The sequence below is a fragment of the Podarcis muralis genome, chromosome 3 (assembly GCF_964188315.1).
Source record: "Podarcis muralis chromosome 3, rPodMur119.hap1.1, whole genome shotgun sequence".
Taxonomy (NCBI): domain Eukaryota; kingdom Metazoa; phylum Chordata; class Lepidosauria; order Squamata; family Lacertidae; genus Podarcis; species Podarcis muralis.
The window spans coordinates 8,548,907-8,568,934 of record NC_135657.1 but is presented as its reverse complement, the minus strand read 5'-3'; the positions used below and the strand labels follow the sequence as shown (position 1 = coordinate 8,568,934).

The 20,028-nt window shown below is 43.9% G+C and overlaps 1 protein-coding gene across 3 annotated transcripts in view; it reads right to left on the bottom strand.

The window, feature by feature from the left end:
• USP34 (ubiquitin specific peptidase 34) overlaps nt 1-20,028 on the bottom strand; it is a 103,932-nt gene that overhangs the window by 14,935 nt on the left and 68,969 nt on the right. For all 3 annotated transcript variants that reach the window (XM_028725173.2, XM_028725174.2, XM_077925420.1), the window contains 23 exons: nt 18,751-18,816; nt 16,324-16,470; nt 16,152-16,208; nt 15,944-16,021; nt 14,566-14,660; nt 13,890-14,062; nt 12,290-12,443; nt 11,800-11,878; nt 10,347-10,400; nt 10,149-10,244; nt 9,379-9,443; nt 9,202-9,277; nt 9,069-9,116; nt 8,251-8,316; nt 6,959-7,039; nt 5,517-5,602; nt 4,854-5,022; nt 4,488-4,562; nt 3,372-3,523; nt 2,843-2,891; nt 2,644-2,748; nt 2,497-2,541; nt 645-749 (listed from right to left, as the gene is read on the bottom strand). In XM_028725173.2, the coding sequence (XP_028581006.2) occupies nt 645-749; nt 2,497-2,541; nt 2,644-2,748; nt 2,843-2,891; nt 3,372-3,523; nt 4,488-4,562; nt 4,854-5,022; nt 5,517-5,602; nt 6,959-7,039; nt 8,251-8,316; nt 9,069-9,116; nt 9,202-9,277; nt 9,379-9,443; nt 10,149-10,244; nt 10,347-10,400; nt 11,800-11,878; nt 12,290-12,443; nt 13,890-14,062; nt 14,566-14,660; nt 15,944-16,021; nt 16,152-16,208; nt 16,324-16,470; nt 18,751-18,816 (2,121 nt within the window). The remainder of the gene's footprint in view (nt 1-644; nt 750-2,496; nt 2,542-2,643; nt 2,749-2,842; nt 2,892-3,371; nt 3,524-4,487; nt 4,563-4,853; nt 5,023-5,516; nt 5,603-6,958; nt 7,040-8,250; nt 8,317-9,068; nt 9,117-9,201; nt 9,278-9,378; nt 9,444-10,148; nt 10,245-10,346; nt 10,401-11,799; nt 11,879-12,289; nt 12,444-13,889; nt 14,063-14,565; nt 14,661-15,943; nt 16,022-16,151; nt 16,209-16,323; nt 16,471-18,750; nt 18,817-20,028) is intronic.

The following is a 20,028-nucleotide window of genomic DNA, read 5'->3' as shown; positions in this document are numbered from 1 at the left end:
TCATGCACCATGTCAAAACTTATGGACTCAGAGAGAAGACATTCAGGAACTCCAAATGTGAAGACTAAAGTGGTACAGTCCTACTGGAGTTCTGCACCATCTGAGTTTCATGCCAGCTGCACATAGTTCAGTGCCACAGTGAAAAAAAGATAAAACAGGAGAATTAACAGGATTGGCTGTTTTCTTAACACCATCTAATATCTGATGGAGGAATATGCACCCAGATCTACTGCACTGCTTGCCAAAGGCAAGAAGAGTTTGGATTTGATATCCCGCCTTTCACTCCCCTTCAGGAGTCTCAAAGCGGCTAACAATCTCCTTTCCCTTCCTCCCCCACAACAAACACTCTGTGAGGTGAGTGGGGCTGAGAGACTTCAAAGAAGTGTGACTGGCCCAAGGTCACCCAGCAGCTGCATGTGGAGGAGTGGAGACGCGAACCCGGTTCCCCAGATTACGTGACTACCGCTCTTAACCACTACACCACACTGGCAAGAGCTACTATTTCCAGAGTTCCCAGTCAGGTGGGGAAAGGCTTAAGAGCAGTTCTTCTTGAAGGTTATTCCATCTCGACAACTTGGTGGGAAATAGATGAACAAGGGCTGGGAGTCTCTGAATCTCTGCTTGATAAGCTCTGCATACTTTACCTCCCATATCCTCTGGAGGATGTAAGAAGCGAACGGTGGCATTCCAGGAGGGCCACCGGCAAATTCCATAAGCATGGTCAGCAACTTGAAAAAGGGATTGGCTGCCTGCAGCGTTGAAAATAAACAAAAGGCACGTTGAAATACTGCCTATAAATCACATCAGGAAATCACAGCCATGCCTTGAAAACCAACTTTTAATCCACGGTTTATTTCATCCCGTGAGCAGTTTATGTGCGTTTATGCAGCTGAAAGATTTACAGCCACGACATTCCTCAGCTACTGCAAAGCACCCTGAAAATTGCTTATGGATGTACTGCAGAGGTCCTTAGCCAAGCCCTGATGTCATGCATCTATTCAACTTGCCTTCCTTTGGTGGAAAGAATTATAATATCTGCCACACTGTGCAGAGTCCATCAAATTCAGTTCATTATTTATAACTAATGTGATGTTGATGACGACGGTGTATGTGTTCACAGAGGATAAGGCTATCAATGGTTACTAGCCATGGTGGCTGTGTTCTACACTGACTGTTGAAGGCAGTTGTTGGCATCCGCCTGTCTCAAGAGACAATGGAGTGTGCCTCCAGCAGTGAAGTTAAACCACACTGTTAGCGGCACTGAAGTGACCTCCCCGGGGTGCAAGCCTGGGCAGTGTGTATGGAGGCCCTGGGCTGCGCAGACAACAAGACTCCCCCCTCCCGGCCTCGCTGATATGGTTCAAAGGAAGGCAGAGCAATATGTCTGGTACCAGCTTGGCTGCAGAAGCAGCATACAAGGCACCATCCAACCGTCTTAGGGACTCCACTCTGGATGTTTGTAGGGTTTACTCCTGAGCCTTTTAACCACAAGGCAGCAGAGGTTTAGCACCAGACTGTTCCTATGAATACCAAGTTATTGGGAATCTCAATAGGGAGACTGCTGTTGTACTCAAGTCCTGCTTGTAGGCATACTTATGCACATGTGTGCATGCAGAGGGAGGGCTTGTGTACTGCAGAAACAAGGGGAGAGGGAAAGATGAGGGCAGGAAGGGAAGAGGCATGTTTTTTTTCTGTGCACTGTGAACGGAACGGCATTATCCTCCATATAGGGTCCATTTCAATGGAAGCTACCCACTGTCAGGGCAGACCAAGTATACTTTGTTCTCAGATTCAGCACTTTCCCCCATAAGAATGAACAGGAGCTATTCATTACATAGTAGAAAGGGACAGGGCATAATCAGAGACGCCAGCCTCTAAGCCATGCAATTCTTTTTACGTGGCAAAATCTTGGCCTTAAGAATATATTAGCCCAGTTTCATCTGACTGGCACCTGAGTTAGGCAGTGGTATTTCGCATCAACCCTTTTAACTTGAGAATGCCAGGTCTTTTAGGAGGGCACAAATGGAGAAATTGAGAGGAACTGGCTGCTAAAGATTTATACAGGCCCACACTAATCTGTAGAGGTATAGACGCAAATGTCAGTCCAGTAAATTAGTAAAGGTAAAGGTACCCCTGACTATTAGGTCCAGTCACAGATGACTCTGGGGTTGCGTGTGGCCAAGGGAACCGGCGTTTCTCCGCAGACAGCTTCCGGGTCATGTGGCCAGCATGACCAAGCCGCTTCTGGCAAACTAGAGCAGCGCACAGAAACACCGTTTACCTTCCCGTCGGAGCAGTACCTACTTATCTACTTGCACTTGACGTGCTTTTCAACTGCTAGGTGGGCAGGAGCTGGGACCGAACAACAGGAGTTCATCCCGTCATGGGGATTCAAACTGCCGACCTTCTGATTGGCAAGCCCTAGGCTCTGTGGTTTAGATCACAGCGCCACCCACATCCCCAGTAAATTGGTAGCAATACCATAACCGTACGCACCTCAGGAGTCAACTTGGCTATAGATGTGAAAAGCATGGAAACAATCTGTAAGAGAGAAAGGAAAGCTTCGATTATATATGCAACTCCAGTGCAACTTTCCCAGTAAAGCTCCTGGAACAAACAGAGTTGACAGCAGCTGATACTTACATGTTCTGCAAGTCTGTTATTGTACCGGCAAAGGCTGAATATAAGATTGCAGGTCTGCCTGATGTTTATCCCATCGCGGATATGTTGAAACAAGAAAGGAAAACCCTGAAACAAATCCAAAGGTGTCAGTACAGCAGACATTTTTTAATAAGGCGCATTTGAAAACAGTTGTACTTTTCCAGCATCCAAATATATTTACCTTGCCTCCTGTTAAAGCTGCCATGTCATTCTGGGATAAAGTCAGGTGCCTAAAAACACAATTTAAAAAACCAAACTGATTCATTTCATCAATCTACCAGGCTTGAAAAAGTAAGAGTTGCTTTCCTGTAATGTTCATTCTCTCAGAGTGATCCATGCAAGGTTGCACATACAGAAAGTCAGTGCTTCTCCACTAGGTGAGCCAGAACAGATTGTAGAGAGGTAGGCTCTCACTTTGCCTGTTTCATGCTGCTGTTAAGTGCAATCTCTCCACTACTCTTGCTACGGATTTTGGGAGCCCCACCACCAGCCACCTCCAGTGGTCAGCCCAGCTCATTGTACAAGAGGCACCACTCAAAAAATAAGTGAGGTGAGTGCACCCAGTTCTGCATCTAACTGCACTTAAACAAGCGTCTAAACCGGGGCAGCCCACTAAACTGAAGGCTGCCAAAAAGGCCTTGAGGGCCACGGGTTGAACCACCCTGGTAAACCCAAGGGAGAAGCTGTGCCTGTGTGTGGCGGCTCCTTACCTCTCTGAGCGGGACTGCTCAACCAGAAGGGCTATCAGAGCTATCATCTTTTCAAGTGCAGCAGGCCTGTATTTTTCTTCTGCTAAAGAAAGAATATCTTCCTCCTCTTCTTCCTCTTCTCCTTCTTCTTCTGATAATACTTCAACTTGTGGCTAAAGGACAGGCGGGGGGACGGGGGGATGGGACGGACAACAACAACATACATGTAATTCTCATGTCAAGCTGAAAGAAATCACCTTGCAGGTCTGACTGAGAGATGAACCTTTTCACTTTATCACTCCCTGGGATTCTTTTGGTCCAGGCTTCTTTTGTAATATGGGGTAGTGATATAAACCCACAGGGATAATGCCTCTAGGGCAGTGATGGCCAAACCTGGCCCTCCAGATGTTTTGGAACTACAGTTCCCATCATCCCTGACCACTGGTCCTGTTAGGTAGGTATGATGGGAGTTGTAGTCCCAAAACAGCTGGAGGGCCAAGTTTGGCCATCACTGCTCTAAGGTAATCTATGTGAAAGCCTTGGAATGTTAAGAACGCACTAACTATAAAGGCCATTTATTATAATAATCAACCAAGTTACTCTGTATCAGGACTTAACCACAAGGGTAGCTTAATGAGAGGGCTTCCGACAGATACAGGCTTATCAAGGGATCCATCCCATACAATGTAGGAATAGGGCCTTTGGAACTCCCTCCCATTGTGCATCAGACAGGTGTTGTCTTTATTCTCCTTTCACATTATTTTCCCAACAAGCCTTTTAAGTGAAGCGCAATGACAAGGATTCAACTCCAAGCCCACATGGGGTTTGGGCCAGACCTCCTGGGCTTTAACCACCTTCCCACATTATGGAGCCCCATATACACCTGTAGGGACCCCTGCACTGAAGGGGGAAATCAGGAGCCAAAGTTCGTCCTCATCAGTGACCTTCTCGTGTAAGAACTTTCAAGGCACTCCCAGGTACCACAAAACACAGTTTACAAAAAAGACTCTTACAAAAGGGCTCACATTAATAAAGCTATTTCCATCATTTCAGCGTTCACTTAATATGTGGTCAACATGAGGTGTGTGGAAACAAACATTATCACTTGGTCAGAAAGGTGAAAATCTTAAGACTTACATTTTCAGGTCCTTTGGTTCCCATGTAGAAATGGACCATTGTTGATATGGCTTGCAGCGAAAGCAAGAACTGGCTCTGGAAACAGTTGAAAATTATTGGAATGTGTAAGCAACACAGTATATTTACTGATTCTAGTTATTTATGGCCCACCTCCCATCCCAAGGTTGGCTTTTCTCCCTCTCTGACTATATATAATGAAGGCACAAACATTTTAAAAATGTGTACAGTAACAAAAATCTGAGACAGCAGATGGCACAGCAGCATGGTCACACACACACACACACACACACACACACACACACACAAAATTCCCAAATAGAAACTGCAGAGTCCACAGAGAATCAGACCAACCAAAGCTGCACTCACCTCCTCTTCTCCCATTTTGGCAAATTCATAAAGAAAGGCAAAGTACTCTGTGAGATGTTTACTGTGAGGTTTCACACCATGCTCCATAATTGACAAGAGAGTCTTCACAAAGCGGGTTACGCACGAGCGACTACCAATATCTTCCACAGGGCCATCCATGTCATCCGAACTGAAAATACATTTCAATTTGAATCATTCAATGTATTGTGAAGTACTCTGCAGGCAAAAGCAACCTCAGGCCAATCTAAAGGGATGTTCAAAGATCCCATGTTTATGTGCATACTGCATTATCCTCAGGCATTCTATGTACTACAGCTAAGACTGAAATCCTATGCACGGTTACCTGGTTAAAAAAAAGTCCTACAGAACTGAGTAGGACGTACTTCAGAATACCAACATGCATAGGATAAGGCAAAAAACAGTCTACACTGAAGAAGATGACAAAAAACAGTCTACAGAGGGAAGCTGTTTACAACTTGTTCCATTTTACTCAGTCTTGTGACCACGCAGCAGTATAAAAACAAAGGAAACAGCCTGAAACAGAAAGGTCTGATTATGTATTTCTTAATGCTTTCTAAGGATTGCTTTTAATAATAAAACAAGCGTTTTGAATAGCTGAAATAACTTTTAAGAAGAAAACATTATCAGGTGCAAATGTTTTACCAGTCTTCTATTCCTGGCTGCAAGTAAAGATGAGCATGGACAGGCCTCAGCCGCTGGATCACGTGAATGCACAAGCGCTGGAACATCTGCAAAATAATGAGTTGGAGGGTGACTTTGTTTGGGACTTCACAGATAATTTAATAGGACTTCAAAAAACAGAATTCTAGGACTACGTTGTTCAAAGAATCAGCCATGACTAAACTGATCTTGTGTTTCATGTACAGCGGTACCTCGCAAGACGAATGCCTCGCAAGACAAAAAACTCGATAGACGAAAGGTTTTTCTGTTTTCGATTTGCCTCGCAAGACGAATTTCCCCTATGGGCTTGCTTCGCAAGACGAAAACGTCTCGCGACTTTGTTTTCTTTGTCTAAAAACAAAGACATGTTTTGTTTATAAAGTTAATTTATTTTCCCTTCAATTTTTGAACTGCTCTTTACAGTATGTGTGACTTTAAAGAGCAGTTAATAAACTGTTGTTGTACCAAATTTGGCTTTGTTTGGACTTTTTTTGACTATAGGAACGCATTAATTGATTTTCAATGCATTCCTATGGGATTTCGTGCTTCGCAAGACGAAAAATTCGCTAGACGACAAAAATTGCGGAACGAATTAATTTCGTCTTGCGGGGCACCACTGTACCTAAATACCACTTCAGCCATGACATTATAGAGCTGGGACAGGGAACTGGTTTCAGCCAGGAGGCCAGATTCTGGATCCCCCAACCTTGAAGGTCTACTTTGATGACCTTCAATTCCCACCAGTTAAAAGAGGGATACAACTGGCTGAGATGTTTTAAGTGTAAATGTACCTGTTTGCAAACACATACATCACACACACGTCAAGTTGCAGGCAGCAGCATTGATGTGTTAAGAAAAAGCCACAAATCACAGTAGGAAACTATATGCAGCACAAATTGGAAGTGTCATAAAATACTGAGCAAGCTTTCGAGTTTCAGAGTGGATGTCAAGCCAACCAACAGGAAAAAATGGCTTGAATGGGTTGTATACAATGCTGTCTGTGTGAACAGGCTTCCACCTGTGGCAAAATGGCACATCTAAAAGTAACTCTTCTGAAATCCATTTTGTACATGGACTTCAATTCTCAGGTGAACATGTGCACCCAGTTCTTCCTCAATATAAAAGCACGCCCAAGGCTGCCAAACTGCTTCAGAGCTAATGTCTTGGAAAACTATAAAGAACACTTCAACTGTACAGAAGGATTAATTGTGCAGGCAGATTGAAGGCATTAAACATTTTGAGGGCTTAAATGGCTAAAATTAATTATAGCTTACTAGTGGATAGAGAACACACAGCAGCCCAGGATTTTCTGGGCGTAACAAGGAAAGGGAAAAGAACAAAAATGGCTACACACAAGAGACAGCTTGATCTCAAACGGCAACAACTATTTTAACATGGCAGATTGCATGGCCCATTTTGCTCACCTGTCTCACAATCTGATTGGGACATTTTATTAGAATTTGCATGGGCCACCAGTCATCGTCAGCCATACGATCCAGAAACCACTGGGAAGAAAAAACCACATTGTTCACAATTCAGCTCACACTCTATTTTAAGTGAAACAGTCTTTTCTAATGTGTTATACCTTAATAAAACTGTATGGTATTTTATTATAATTAACTAAAGAAGCATTTGTGTAAAAGCCCCAAAGTGATCTAGCAATTATTTACTACCCAGGGAAGAAGTGGGGAAAACATAACAATCACAGAGTTTTATTGGGGGGCAGGGGAGTATCACCCCATGGCCAGAACTTAGAAGCTCCTTTTTTTATTTGAACAGATTAAGTTACGGAGTTTTCTTTACATAAAGAACTTAGCCTTCCTGCCTTCTAGCAGAATGTGATCTACAGTGATGAGCTAGATCCAAAGTCTGAACACTGGAGAGGTTCTGCAGGCCTTACTATGCGACAAGCTCTATCTCTTGTTGCTCTCTACTTATGAGGCACTCTGGTTTGTGATATTCAGACCAGACTGAGAAGCCTGGATATAATGTAGATACTTTGGACCACAAACTCCACCAACCCCACTCCAAGGCTGCGTTGTACCACATCAACATATCTGCAAATGTATGTCCTTCTCATACATTGGTGTCTCACCAAAGGCTGTTCAGAATATTGACATTCCCTTCTTACAATCTTACGTTTTGCCTGATCCAAAATGTTTACCCTTCCTTTTAGCCTACATCATAAAATGAAAAGAAAAAAAAAATCCTTCAAGAAATGCTAGTAAATGCCTAATTATTGCCTTAGGTAAAGGTAAAGGTACCCCTGCCCGTACGGGCCAGTCTTGCCAGACTCTGGGGTTGTGCGCCCATCTCACTTAAGAGGCCGGGGGCCAGCGCTGTCCGGAGACACTTCCGGGTCACGTGGCCAGCGTGACATCGCTGCTCTGGCAAGCCAGAGCCGCACACAGAAACGCTGTTTACCTTCCCGCTAGAAAGCGGTCCCTATTTATCTACTTGCACCCGGGGGTGCTTTCGAACTGCTAGGTTGGCAGGCGCTGGGACCGAGCAACGGGAGCGCACCCCGCCGCGGGGATTCGAACCGCCGACCTTTCGATTGGCAAGTCCTAGGCGCTGAGGCTTTTACCCACAGCGCCACCCGCGTCCCGTAATTATTGCCTTAGGTCTCCTCTAAATAAATATATTTGGGGAGAATCTATCATATTCATCTCTTACAGCACAAACTACAATAAAAAAATGTTTATTTCAATCTTACCTCACAAGCAGCTTGACTGTTGTTAAATTGTTTGGTTAACAGTTCGATCCACTGAAGCATTGTAGGCTAAAGAGAAGAGAACACTAAATGAAGCCTACAATTGGTATTGCGTGGCTACATAAAAATAAATGCAGTCTCTAAATTAAACAGGTATCTCACAAGGAATGGTTGGTACCCTTCCACATCTTCCTTACTGAAAGTGTTTCCTTTAATAAAATGGTTTGTGTCACATGCTAGAGTCATCTTGGGCTATATAGTCTAAAATACAGTCATACCTTAGAATTTGAACGGCTTAGTTGCCGAACATTTTGGCTCCCAATCGAAAACCGGAAGTGATTGTTCCGGTTTTTGAACATTATTTGGAACCCGAACGTCCAAAGAGACTTCCGTGGCTTCCTGCAGCCAATCAGAAGCCGTGCCTTGGTTCCCGAACGTTTTGGAAATCGAACGGACTTCTGGAATGGATTCCGTTCGACTTCCAAGGTACGTCTGTATACATTCATTTGCATGCCTTGTGCATTAAAAACACATTTAATTTGCTTATGAAACAATATAGTCTGTGTATATGGATTAATCTTTTATGAAGTCTGAAGTAAAGATGACCAAATCTTGGGGAAGGAAAAGTACATATATAACAAATTGGTCCACGCTGCTTCAAAGGGTTTTACAAAAAGCCTACATTTGGAGCCTGAATCAATGTATCATTTGAGGCAAAATCAATTTTTATTACAAATTCTGCTTTGTTTTCATTTCCACAAACTGAAGGGCAGCAATTTTTCTTAAGCAATTTTATGCCTGTGTTATATTTAGCAACGTACCTTTTCTTTTGAATGGATAAATGTTTCGAGGACAAAAGAGGTGCTTAACTGTAAGACAAGAATGGACAGTCACACAGAGTGCACAGAACCAACAGTAAAAGATGGGCTTTAAAAAGGTGATAAGGAATCATACCTTGGCTGTCATCAGAGAAACCGCTTTTGGGTCTGGTAAAGTGCTGGGGATGCTGCTGCACAATTGCCACATGAACCTAGGCCAGATAAATAGGTCATCAGTTACTTAAATTGAATTTTAAAATCTGGGTAAGAGTTTGTTTGTTTTTAAAATGTTCTCAAGTTAGGCATAGCTTACCCAAAATATGTATGCTCAAAAATGTTCTTGTCTTGAAGAAACTGCATGTTATCGTGCCATATCCACTGAAGAGAAAAAGCAAGTGCAGAGCTGTTTACTCCTTCAGAGCCATACAATTCAGGAAGCAAGAGCCAAAGCCTTCAGTAAGGAACCTTCTCTCTCACACAGCAATTTAAACTTAACACAATAGTTCAAAGTTAGCTGATATGTAAAGCAGGTGTGAGATCAGTGATAGGGAAAGACAGACAGGGAGCAAGAGAGAGAAACTAACTATCTACCCTGTCCTGGAAGTATTTGGAGCAGGCAAGGTGACATCGCTGCTCTGGCGAGCCAGAGCCGCACACGGAAACGCCGTTTACCTTCCCGCTAGTAAGCGGCCCCTATTTATCTACTTGCACCCGGAGGTGCTTTCAAACTGCTAGGTTGGCAGGCGCTGGGACCGAACAACGGGAGCTCACCCCGCCGCGGGGATTCGAACCGCCGACCTTTCGATCGGCAAGCCCTAGGCGCTGAGGCTTTTACCCACAGCGCCACCCGCGTCCCCGATATTACAGCGCAGAAGCCAGCAAAATATTTGTAGCCACTAATTTGATTACATCCCATTTTGCAGCTCCATCAAGGGAAGAAGATCAGTCTATCAGTCACTTGGTGAGCTTAAAGCAAATGGCTGGCTGAAAGTGGCAAGATAAAATTTATTTCTGTTAATAAAGAGAGTCGGAAAAAGAATCCTTAAAAGTTTGCATTGTCATTTTAAATGTAGCCATATATACCTCTAGCAACTCGGACGAAACATCAAATTTGTAGTCTTTGCCGTTCTCTTCTTCTGGCTCCATCCGTTTATAAAAGAGCATGTATGCGCTATGGGTCTGGGGGGGAAGCAAAAAACCCAACAGCATTAATTCAAAACAGAAAGAGGGAGAAACATTATCATGAGTTTCTTTTCAAAACTGAAGGATAAAGCAACCTACCTTTTCAAAGGAGAAATCCATAAATTTATCAGTAACAGAATCATACGTCTTTGTCTGAAAGAAGGAAAAGGGTTTTTTTATTTAAAAAAAAATCCATCCTTTCTGTCATGGCTGTTTTGCATGCACGACATGGTACAAAGGCCAACCCCAATTTTACACCCATTTATTGGCACAGAAGTAGTTTAATTCTATTCATAGCTTCAAGATTGATTTTCCCGTTACAGCACCTTTGATCACTACTGTTACCGTATTTTTCGCCCCATAGGACGCACTTTTTTCCCTCCCAAAATGAAGGGGAAATCTGTGTGCATTCTATGGGGAGAATACAGGCTTTCGCTGAAGCTTGGAGAGCGAGAGGGGTCGGTGCGCACCGACCCCTCTCGCTCTCCACGCTTCAGGAAGCTATCAGCAAGCCTGGGGAGCCCGCGGGAGTTCCCACAGCGCTCCCTAGGCTACGGATAGCAGCCTGCTGCACGGAGCGCGGGGAGCACTGAAGCAGGGCTCCCTAGGCTGCGGATAGCAGCCTGCTGCCCGGCGCACGGGGCGCCCTGAAGCAGGGCTCCCTAGGCTGCGGATAGCAGCCTGCTCCACGGAGCGCGGGGAGCGCTGAAGCAGAGCACCCCGCGCTTCGGGCAGACATCGGGCAGCCCCACAAGCTCGGGGGACAGCGGGGAGGCGGAGCGCCGCCATACCGCTGTTCCCCGACCTGGTTTTGGGGGGGAAATAAAGGAAAATTCCCCCCCTTTATCCCCCTCCCCCCAAAAAACTAGGTGCGTCCTATGGGCCGGTGCGTCCTATGGGACGAAAAATACGGTAAGTCCTTAAGAACGAAAAAGGGGCTCTAACTTTCCAAGTTCGATTTTGTTATGACTTGGTGCAACAGTGAAGTGTGGAAATAATCAAGCACCTACATTGTAATTAAAATACACAACATATCTGATGTGACTGGCATAACTGCACCTACTCAAAAGTCATGGCAATGTGAGGCTCTTACAGTTGTGAACTGGTATCTCCAAATATGTTTAGCCCCTTTGCATTTCCTAAGGTAATCACTCCCATCCCAAAGCACAACAAAAGTGACTCCTACTTGAAAGTAAGGAAGATTAATTTATTCAGGTGCTTGAGGCTACTTCTGTATCCTTTGCTCCTTGAAGCTCAGGTGGCCTTCCATCAGCTTCAGCTGGTGGCTCATCTGTGCCCCTATCTAGACAGGGATAGCCTAACATCTGTCATCTATGCTCTGGTAACCTCTAGGTTAGATTACTGCAGCAATCTAACCTAGTTTATGCATTTCATACAGTGATTATAGGCTCTACAGAAGTTCACAATGTATTTGAAAGGTGGCACAGTACCAGTTTTCTGCTGTTTCTCTTTCTGCTTAAAAAGTGTCAGTAGGGATTGCAACTATGTGGGTGCCTTTCTGACCTTGTAAAAGAGAGAGATTACAACTCACTGTCATTTCTCCGCCGAAACATTCAGAAGCCAGCTGAGCAGAATCAAATGGCTTTACTTCAGCATCATTGAAAAGATACCTAGAAAACACAAACACGTTACACTCATGTATCAAGCCAATTTATATCAAACCAAACATTTTGCTCTGCTGGATGGAATATGGCTGTAATTCCGCAGAGTCCCTTGATGTGAAATTACAAGAAATAAATACAGTATGAGCATACACGTCTACTGAGTTAGATGACACGTTTTAGCTATATGCTACAAAAGCCAGGAGAGAATGAAGAGAACTAAATCTGAAAACATGTAAGGTTGAAAATATATATTTAAATACTATTGAAAAAAGACTACTGCTCAGTTCAAACATTTGATGATCAAGAATGCTCCCTCTTCCCCTTTTACATAGAGCTTTCCTCCCGCACTCCGAGTTTTTTTTTGCTAACAAATCATCTACTGTGACACGAGTTGAAGATTGAACATTTATGACTCACCACTTGTTGTTTTTGTACGCATGAGGATTAACAATATCCCGGATAAAGCTGTAGTAGTGTCCCCCATCTGCTGTTCCAGTATGGACAGTTACACCTATTAAATCGTACTCAAAGCTCTTGGTCTCTTTGGAACTGTTGCTGTCATCCTTGAAACCTTAAAGAATGTATAACAACTTTTAGAATCTCATTCTTTTAATTACTGGAAGAGACCAAGTACAAGCCTAGGACCCTTGTAACTAGGGGACCGCCTCTCCCGGGATGCCCCACGGAGGACCTTAAGGTCCATAAATAGCAACACCCTAGAGGTCCTGGGCCCTGAGGAAGTCAGATTAGCCTCAACGAGAGCCAGGGCCTTTTCAACACTGGCTCCTGCCTGGTGGAACGTTCTGTCTCATGAGACCAGGGCCCTGCGGGATCTGATTTCTTTCCGCAGGGCCTGTAAGACAGAGTTGTTCTGCCTGGCCTTTGGCTTAGAATCAATTTGATTCCCTCCCCCCTCTTTCTTTTTTCCTTTTCTCCTCCTGTGAAGAGGCTGCATCTTAATGTTTTAAGTTGCATTTTAATCAACTTGTTTTTATTATTGGTTGTTAGCCGCCCTGAGCCCGGTCTTGGCTGGGGAGGGCGGGGTATAAATAAAAATAAAATTATTATTATTATTATTACAAACAAGCTACAATATATTTGGCAGCCCTGCAGAAAGACACCAACCCAATGTGTGTGTACATAAACCAATAAATGGGCATTCCTGCTTAATGAATTAAAAGGTAAAGGGACCCCTGACCATTAGGTCCAGTCGTGACTGACTCTGGGGTTGCGGCGCTCATCTCACTTTATTGGCCGAGGGAGCCATCGTACAGCTTCCAGGTCATGTGGCCAGCATGACTAAGCCGCTTCTGGCAAACCAGAGCAGCACACGGAAATGCCGTTTACCTTCCCACCGGAGCAGTACCTATTTATCTACTTGCACTGGTGTGCTTTCGAACTGCTAGGTTCGTAGGACCTGGGACCGAGCAACGGGAGCTCACCCCGTCGCAGGGATTCGAACTGCTGACCACCTGGTCGGCAAGTCCTAGGCTCTGTGGTATAACCCACAGCACCACCCGCATCCCTTGCTTAATGAATTACAATGACCCCAAATCAAGGTGGGCACAGCACCGCTTTGAAAAGGCCTACCTTAAACTGGGTCCCATTCCTAACCTCCCTTTTCAGTCCCTCCTCTTCCACAAAGGAAAAGGGGACAGCTGATGGAAAGGCCTTTAATGACTGCATGAAAGGCTTGGTGGTTGGGCTTCCCACTCTGGAATTTGGTTGCTCCAGCAAGAAAAGTAATTAAAAGCAAATCTTCTTCCTTGGGGAAGACGGAGGGGCAGGCAATCAACTGCACCATTAACCAGTCATGTCAAAATGTTCAAAAAGCCCCCAAAAAGTTTTCTGAATGCTCATCACTTGAAGGGCCAAAGTACCACAGTGTCTGCCCAACTCTAGTGCAACTCTAGTGGAAACCATGTTGCCAGAAATATCCAGATAGATGAAGAGGAGTTATCAAAACTGAAAGAGTTTGCCAGGCGCAAAACTGCGGAGGTGAACTAAATTCAAATACCTTCTTTCCTGTCATTTTTCCCCATAAGAAAATCTTCAGTGTAAGGTGTCATGTCCAGTCGCAGGGGGAATGAGAAGTGTGTGTTGACTTTCTCCTTCATCATAGTGACCATGTTAAAAGTGTATCTCATTGTATTGAAGCTTAAAATGCGAGGCAATTTCTTAAAGCAAGCCCTAAAGACAAAACAAGCAAATAATTCCTTGCGGTGTGCGCCTTCCTTCGAGAACCACTGTTATTTTTGAAAGAAAGTATTGCTCATGTATAGCACAAGCAGATCTGTTCCTGGTATGCATGACCCAGCTGGCATGGAACCCTAAGCAAAACCGTGCAAGGTCCCAGAATAAAGATCATGGCTCACAGTTGTCTTGTTCCAGACAAACAATGAGCTGAAATCAAGATTTGTTCCCGGTTTGTCTAGGGGAGAAGAGCCTTGGTTTGGAGGGAATAAGGAAAACCATGGCTCAGCCCTGGGCAGTGAAACAGCAGCTGAACCAGGGGAGGAGTGTAGCAGCTGTGATATTTGCTCCAGGAATCCACACATTTGCACTAAGCCATGGATTGGCTTAGTGTTGTTGAGTGAACTGGGTTTATGTCTGTTTAGACTGGTAACTTCTACCAAAATTAAACATCAACAAGATTTTTTTAAAAATCCCCAAGTGTTTTCCTTCAATGATACCTTTTTTCAGCCCGTACTTTCTTTCCGCAGTGAGAGCATGTATACATGTTGTCCCCTTCCAGGGTATCTTTAATGGTAACTTCATCAAGGGATTCCTGTACGTAAAACAGGAAGGGAAAAGTTTTATTTATTTATGTATTCATTTGTGCAAACCAAAGAAATGAAACTAAGAAATGAAAAAAAATTGAGCATGAGAAATGATGTACTGTTATCTTCAGAAGAGAGCACAATGTAGAGTCGGGACTGTGGACTCCTGCCCTAACAAAAATACTTGTTTTTAATACATGCAACTGTGTGCCCCAATCTAAGATTAGGCTTGTATCTTATGCAAGGCATCATAAAACACACACACACACACATCCAAAAAACCCCAACAAGTCCACATTCAAGCTGTCAGCAAAGGTGCTGGTATAGGAAGGATAATAATACATTATTCTTTCTGACATCAACATCAACTGCAAAACCTACAGCAGCTAGATCAGGGGTCAGCAAACTTTTTCAGCAGGGGGCCGGTCCACTGTCCCTCAGACCTTGTGGGGGGCCGGACTATATTTTGAAGGGGGGGAAATGAACAAATTCCTATGCCCCACAAATAACCCAGAGACATATTTTAAATAAAAGCACGCATTCTACTCATGTAAAAACACGCTGATTCCTGGACCATACGCGGGCCGGATTTAGAAGGCAATTGGGCCAGATCCGGCCCTCGGGCCTTAGTTTGTCTACCCATGATCTAGAAGCAGAATATTACCTTCCTGGAGACAGTTGGACACTATTTTAACAGTTATGGCACTAGGTAATATCTAGTGGTGCTTCCTCTGCTGATAGCCAACATTTGTCATCAGAATGTGGAGGGAGGGAATTTTCAGCTGTTCCTCCTTCCCCTACAAGCCTCTGGACATTGAGGGGAGCCCACAGCAGAGGGTGGGGCACCACCACACACAGCTTCATTTCTGCATTCCATTGGCAGGTGCCTTCCATCAGTGGAAAGGAGAATGCCCACTACTTCTTAGTCAGCATGAATTGTTAAAATGATGTGCAGGATTCAACAAATGAGTCCCCTCCTTCCACTTATGCAACCCTCCCTCCATGTGATCCCCAAAATCGGCTCAGGGGACAAGGTGGTGGAGATCCCTCACAACATCACACGAGAGGAGGAGAGGGTGGGTTGTTTTGTCCGAGGTGCCAGAGAACTTGGCCTGACAGAATGACTGAATTATATTATATTATTATAAGGAGGGGAGATTACTTAGTGGTTGAGTTTATGACTGTCAAAGCAGGCAATACTGGGCTAGACAGATCACTGATTCTGCATTCAGTTGCTTCAAATGTTTGCTTAACAGAGGCCTACAATCACTGCAGGTTCAGTACCACTTACATAAATATTCTTCATGTCTGCTACCTGGCATCTCACCGTGTAGAACTCTTCAGCAGTCTGGCTGACATGTTCACAGTCCTAAGGGACAGTGGTTTTTTAAGAAAAGAATTAACAGGAATCAGTGAATTTATTCCTACTTGAAAAGCAACAGCCTAGGATTGGGGAGTGGGGAGTGGAAATTGGCAGGCAAAGTTAAGTAGCCACTCACCAAGGAAACAACGTTGTTTGTGATAACACCTCCAAACAAGCTTTTCACCGTATTCTTCTGTGAATGAATGAATTTATTTCAGTCAAAAAAATAATTTACTTCAGCCAGGACAATAAAATAAAATGAAATCCAAAGATTGGTTTAAAAGTAATAATAATTATGGGCAGCTTACCAATTCTGGAGACATTTCTTCAATTTTTGTTATTAGATCTGTGAAGAATTCAGTCATGTCTTTTTGTTCACCGGTATTAAGTGGCTGTTTATCCATGGTGTAGGTTTTGCAGAACGGTCTTGGATTGTATGCTTTGCATTCACTTTCCTGCGTTGAAAACAGACAGTCAGTCAGAAGCAAAAGGCAAAAGAAGCAATTAAATCTTTAATCTTAAAAAGTAAGAACACACACAATAATTCTTGCAGATACAGATATCTTTGGATGCTTCTGTGCTAGCAGATTCAAGATAATCACATGCAGCTCTGAGCTTCAATAGAAGTGAAGGAGTAATTATGATTTCTGCAGCTCTGAGATTGCACAGAAGGTTATTGAACTATTACAGGGTCAAAACATGGAACATGTTCAAACAAACCTTCTGAAAGCTAAGAAGCTGCCTTATACAGAGTGAGACCATTAGCCCAGTATTGTTTATACAGAGCAGTCCTTCAGGGTTCCAGATAGGGAACATTCCCAGGCCTACCTAGAAAGGCTACGGATTGAATCTGGTGTCTTCTGCCCACAAAACAGATGCTTTGCCACTGAGCAACGGCCCTTCAACTTGCCAAAATAAACCCCTTTGCCCGCAAAACAGATGCTTTGCCACTGAGCAACGGCCCTTCAACTTGCCAAAATAAACCCCTTAGAGTTTCATAAGAGTCAACACCTTCCATTCCAGCAGTCAGAGGAGAGGCTGGGATTAGGCTTACAATGCTGTATTTGTAATATCAAGCTATTGTCTTGATATTATTTCAGACTATAATGTGGAGGACATTTCTTCTGGGAGCTAAGAAATGTTTTCTGTAACAGCTGTAATCCCATGATCAGAACACTGGGCAGATTCAAACACCTTATAAATAAATTGTGAGATGCAACAACATATTGAGTCAAATAAGAACTCATCATTTTCTCCATACCTTGACTTCTCAATGAATCCCCTCGTTTAGGGGCAAGCGCATGCATGGGTATTTTTTGGCAATGGGACTGGAACTCCAACATCAGAATATTTGAAGAGACATTATCATAACATTCCAGAAGTGCAGTACTGCTTATGGTGACCTAACTGCCGTAAATTTGGGTCATGATTTAGTATATTTTCTTCATATACTAGAGCCGGGGGCTGCCAAGCTTTTTGAGGCAAAGGGCACATTTGGAATTTGGAGAAAGCACGGTGAATACCAGTCACAAAAGGCCTGCCATGAGGGTGTCACATAACGCAAAATTGGGGCTGTGCCATAACATAAAATACATAGCCAGAATTTTACATGCTTAAAGTGTGAGGAGGAGAAGAGGATTCCTGAATAGGGGCTTTCTGAACCTGAGAGGGTGTGCCAGTCCTCAACTTTGCCTGTCTGCAGGCAGAATGCAGTGGAAGCTTGGGTTACGTATCGTCCTCCTTACTTCAGGTAATGAGCTCCGCTAACAGAGAAGTAGATGCTCCTGGTTGCGAATTTTGCCCCAGGATGTGAGCGGAAGGCCCCATTAGCGAAAGAGTGCCTCATGTTAAGAACGGTTTCGGGTTAAGAACGGACCTCTGGAATGAATTAAGTTCATAACCGGAGGTATCACTGTAGATGGTTTCAGGGGGCTCAGAATGCTTGTTAAGAAAACTCAGAAAAGTGCGCTTTTGAAAAAAGTGGGATGTTTGGATTTGGCATTAAGACTGAGGCCTACCCCCCCTTTATGGTGAATAGTGGGAGGGTTCAGATGAGCCTCTCCAATAATGTATGTGAGGACGTTTCGATTTATCCTTGTAGGAAGGGATTCTTTAATTTTTTTGGCAGCACATCTTGATAAAGAAGGAGGGAAGGGAAACCAGCTTGCTCAGAGGCATTTTCCAACTCATGACACCCGCTCGCACTCTCTGCTGGCAAAGCGTTATAATGCTTTCTGTTTCGGCTGCAAAAAATAGTGAGGCATTATTTAAACTCTTGGTGCTTGAGAAAGCTCCAACTGAAGTGCAGTCATCTGTCCTGGGACAGGACACACATAAGGGTAGCAAAAACAGCAGTACTAAGGAAAGAATATATATAGCCCTAGATACACAGCCCTGAGCTATAAGAGAAGAACAGTCTCTGCCTGGGTGAAGGTAGGGTGAAACTGGAGGAAGTGCCAGAAGAGAACTAAAAAAAGAACCCTGTGATCCTCGGATGAAGGGCAGTATACAGATTTAATAAATAAAAATAATAATAAATAAAACTTCAGACACATGTCTTCGCCTTGAGCAAATCAGATGGATGCCACCAACATAATGGATGTCTCTGAAGTTAAAACAGAAGAACCTATTATGCTCCACCACCACAGCAGGCAGTCATAGACTAGCAGACCGCTATTAAGGTCATCAAATACAAAAGTAAGCATTTATTTTCATAAGCGCTTTCCCAAACTTACCATTAGATGTGTAAACATTTTTTGAAGTTCTAAGAGGGTGGTCTTGTGCTTCATATCCTCGGAATACTTTTAAAAAAAGATGTGAGAGTGGGAAAAGGAATGTTATTTTGTGAAGTTTGTAGGTTATGAAAACAAACCTTTTCTTAAAAGTTTGAGAAAACTGTAGGATTACAGCATTTTACAATGTAGCTGAATTCAAACTATTCCGGAAAAGCTGGACTTCATTTATTCAGTTGCATTTATGAAATAAACTAAATTAGAATAGAATCATAGAATCATAGAGTTGGAAAAGACCACAAGGGCCATCGAGCACTCCTGAAACACCATCAGAGCACTCCTGACATATGGTTGTCAAGCCTCTGCTTAAAGACCTCCAAAGAAGGAGACTCCACCACACTCCTTGGCAGCAAATTCCACTGTCCAACAGCTCTTACTGTCAGGAAGTTCTTCCTAATGTTTAGGTGGAATCTTCTTTCTTGTAGTTTGGATCCATTGCTCCGTGTCCGCTTCTCTGGAGCAGCAGAAAACAACCTTTCTCCCTCCTCTATATGACATCCTTTTATATATTTGAACATGGCTATCATATCACCCCTTAACCTCCTCTTCTCCAGGCTAAACATGCCCAGCTCCCTTAGCCGTTCCTCATAAGGCATTGTTTCCAGGCCTTTGACCATTTTGGTTGCCCTCCTCTGGACACGTTCCAGTTTGTCAGTGTCCTCCTTGAACTGTGGTGCCCAGAAAATTAGGAAATGAATTACTTATTTTAGGCTGGGGGAAGGGGAAGTTTATCTATTGACTTATTGTGTCAATGTATGCATATTGATGGGAATTCTCTCTATCTTCTTCTACAAGATAATACACTTTCCTTCTGCAGTTGACCCAGTGGCGGAGGAAGGGGTGTGTGGTTCCACCCTGGGTGTCATCACTGAGGGGGGTGACAAAATGAGTTGTGTGTTTGTTTGTTGTTTTTTAAATGGGCTCACAAAACTTTTTAGGAGTGATGTGGTGGCTTAGGCACCTGCAGGTTCCGCACTGCCTGAAACGGCATTGTGGGACTTGCGCCTGCCTACTGCCTCTCCTTCAGCCGCCCTATAGCTGAGAGGAAGGCGACGAGAGACTCCAAGCATCGGATAGGCTCGTCCCGCCCCTACAAGCGGGTCACCCTGCCCCAGGTGCAGGACACGCCCCGCACCAGGCACCTGAACAGCTAGGTACGCCACTGAGTTGACCAATTTCAGAAAACAAACTCCCCCTTCAATTTTGGCCTTTGATTCTGTT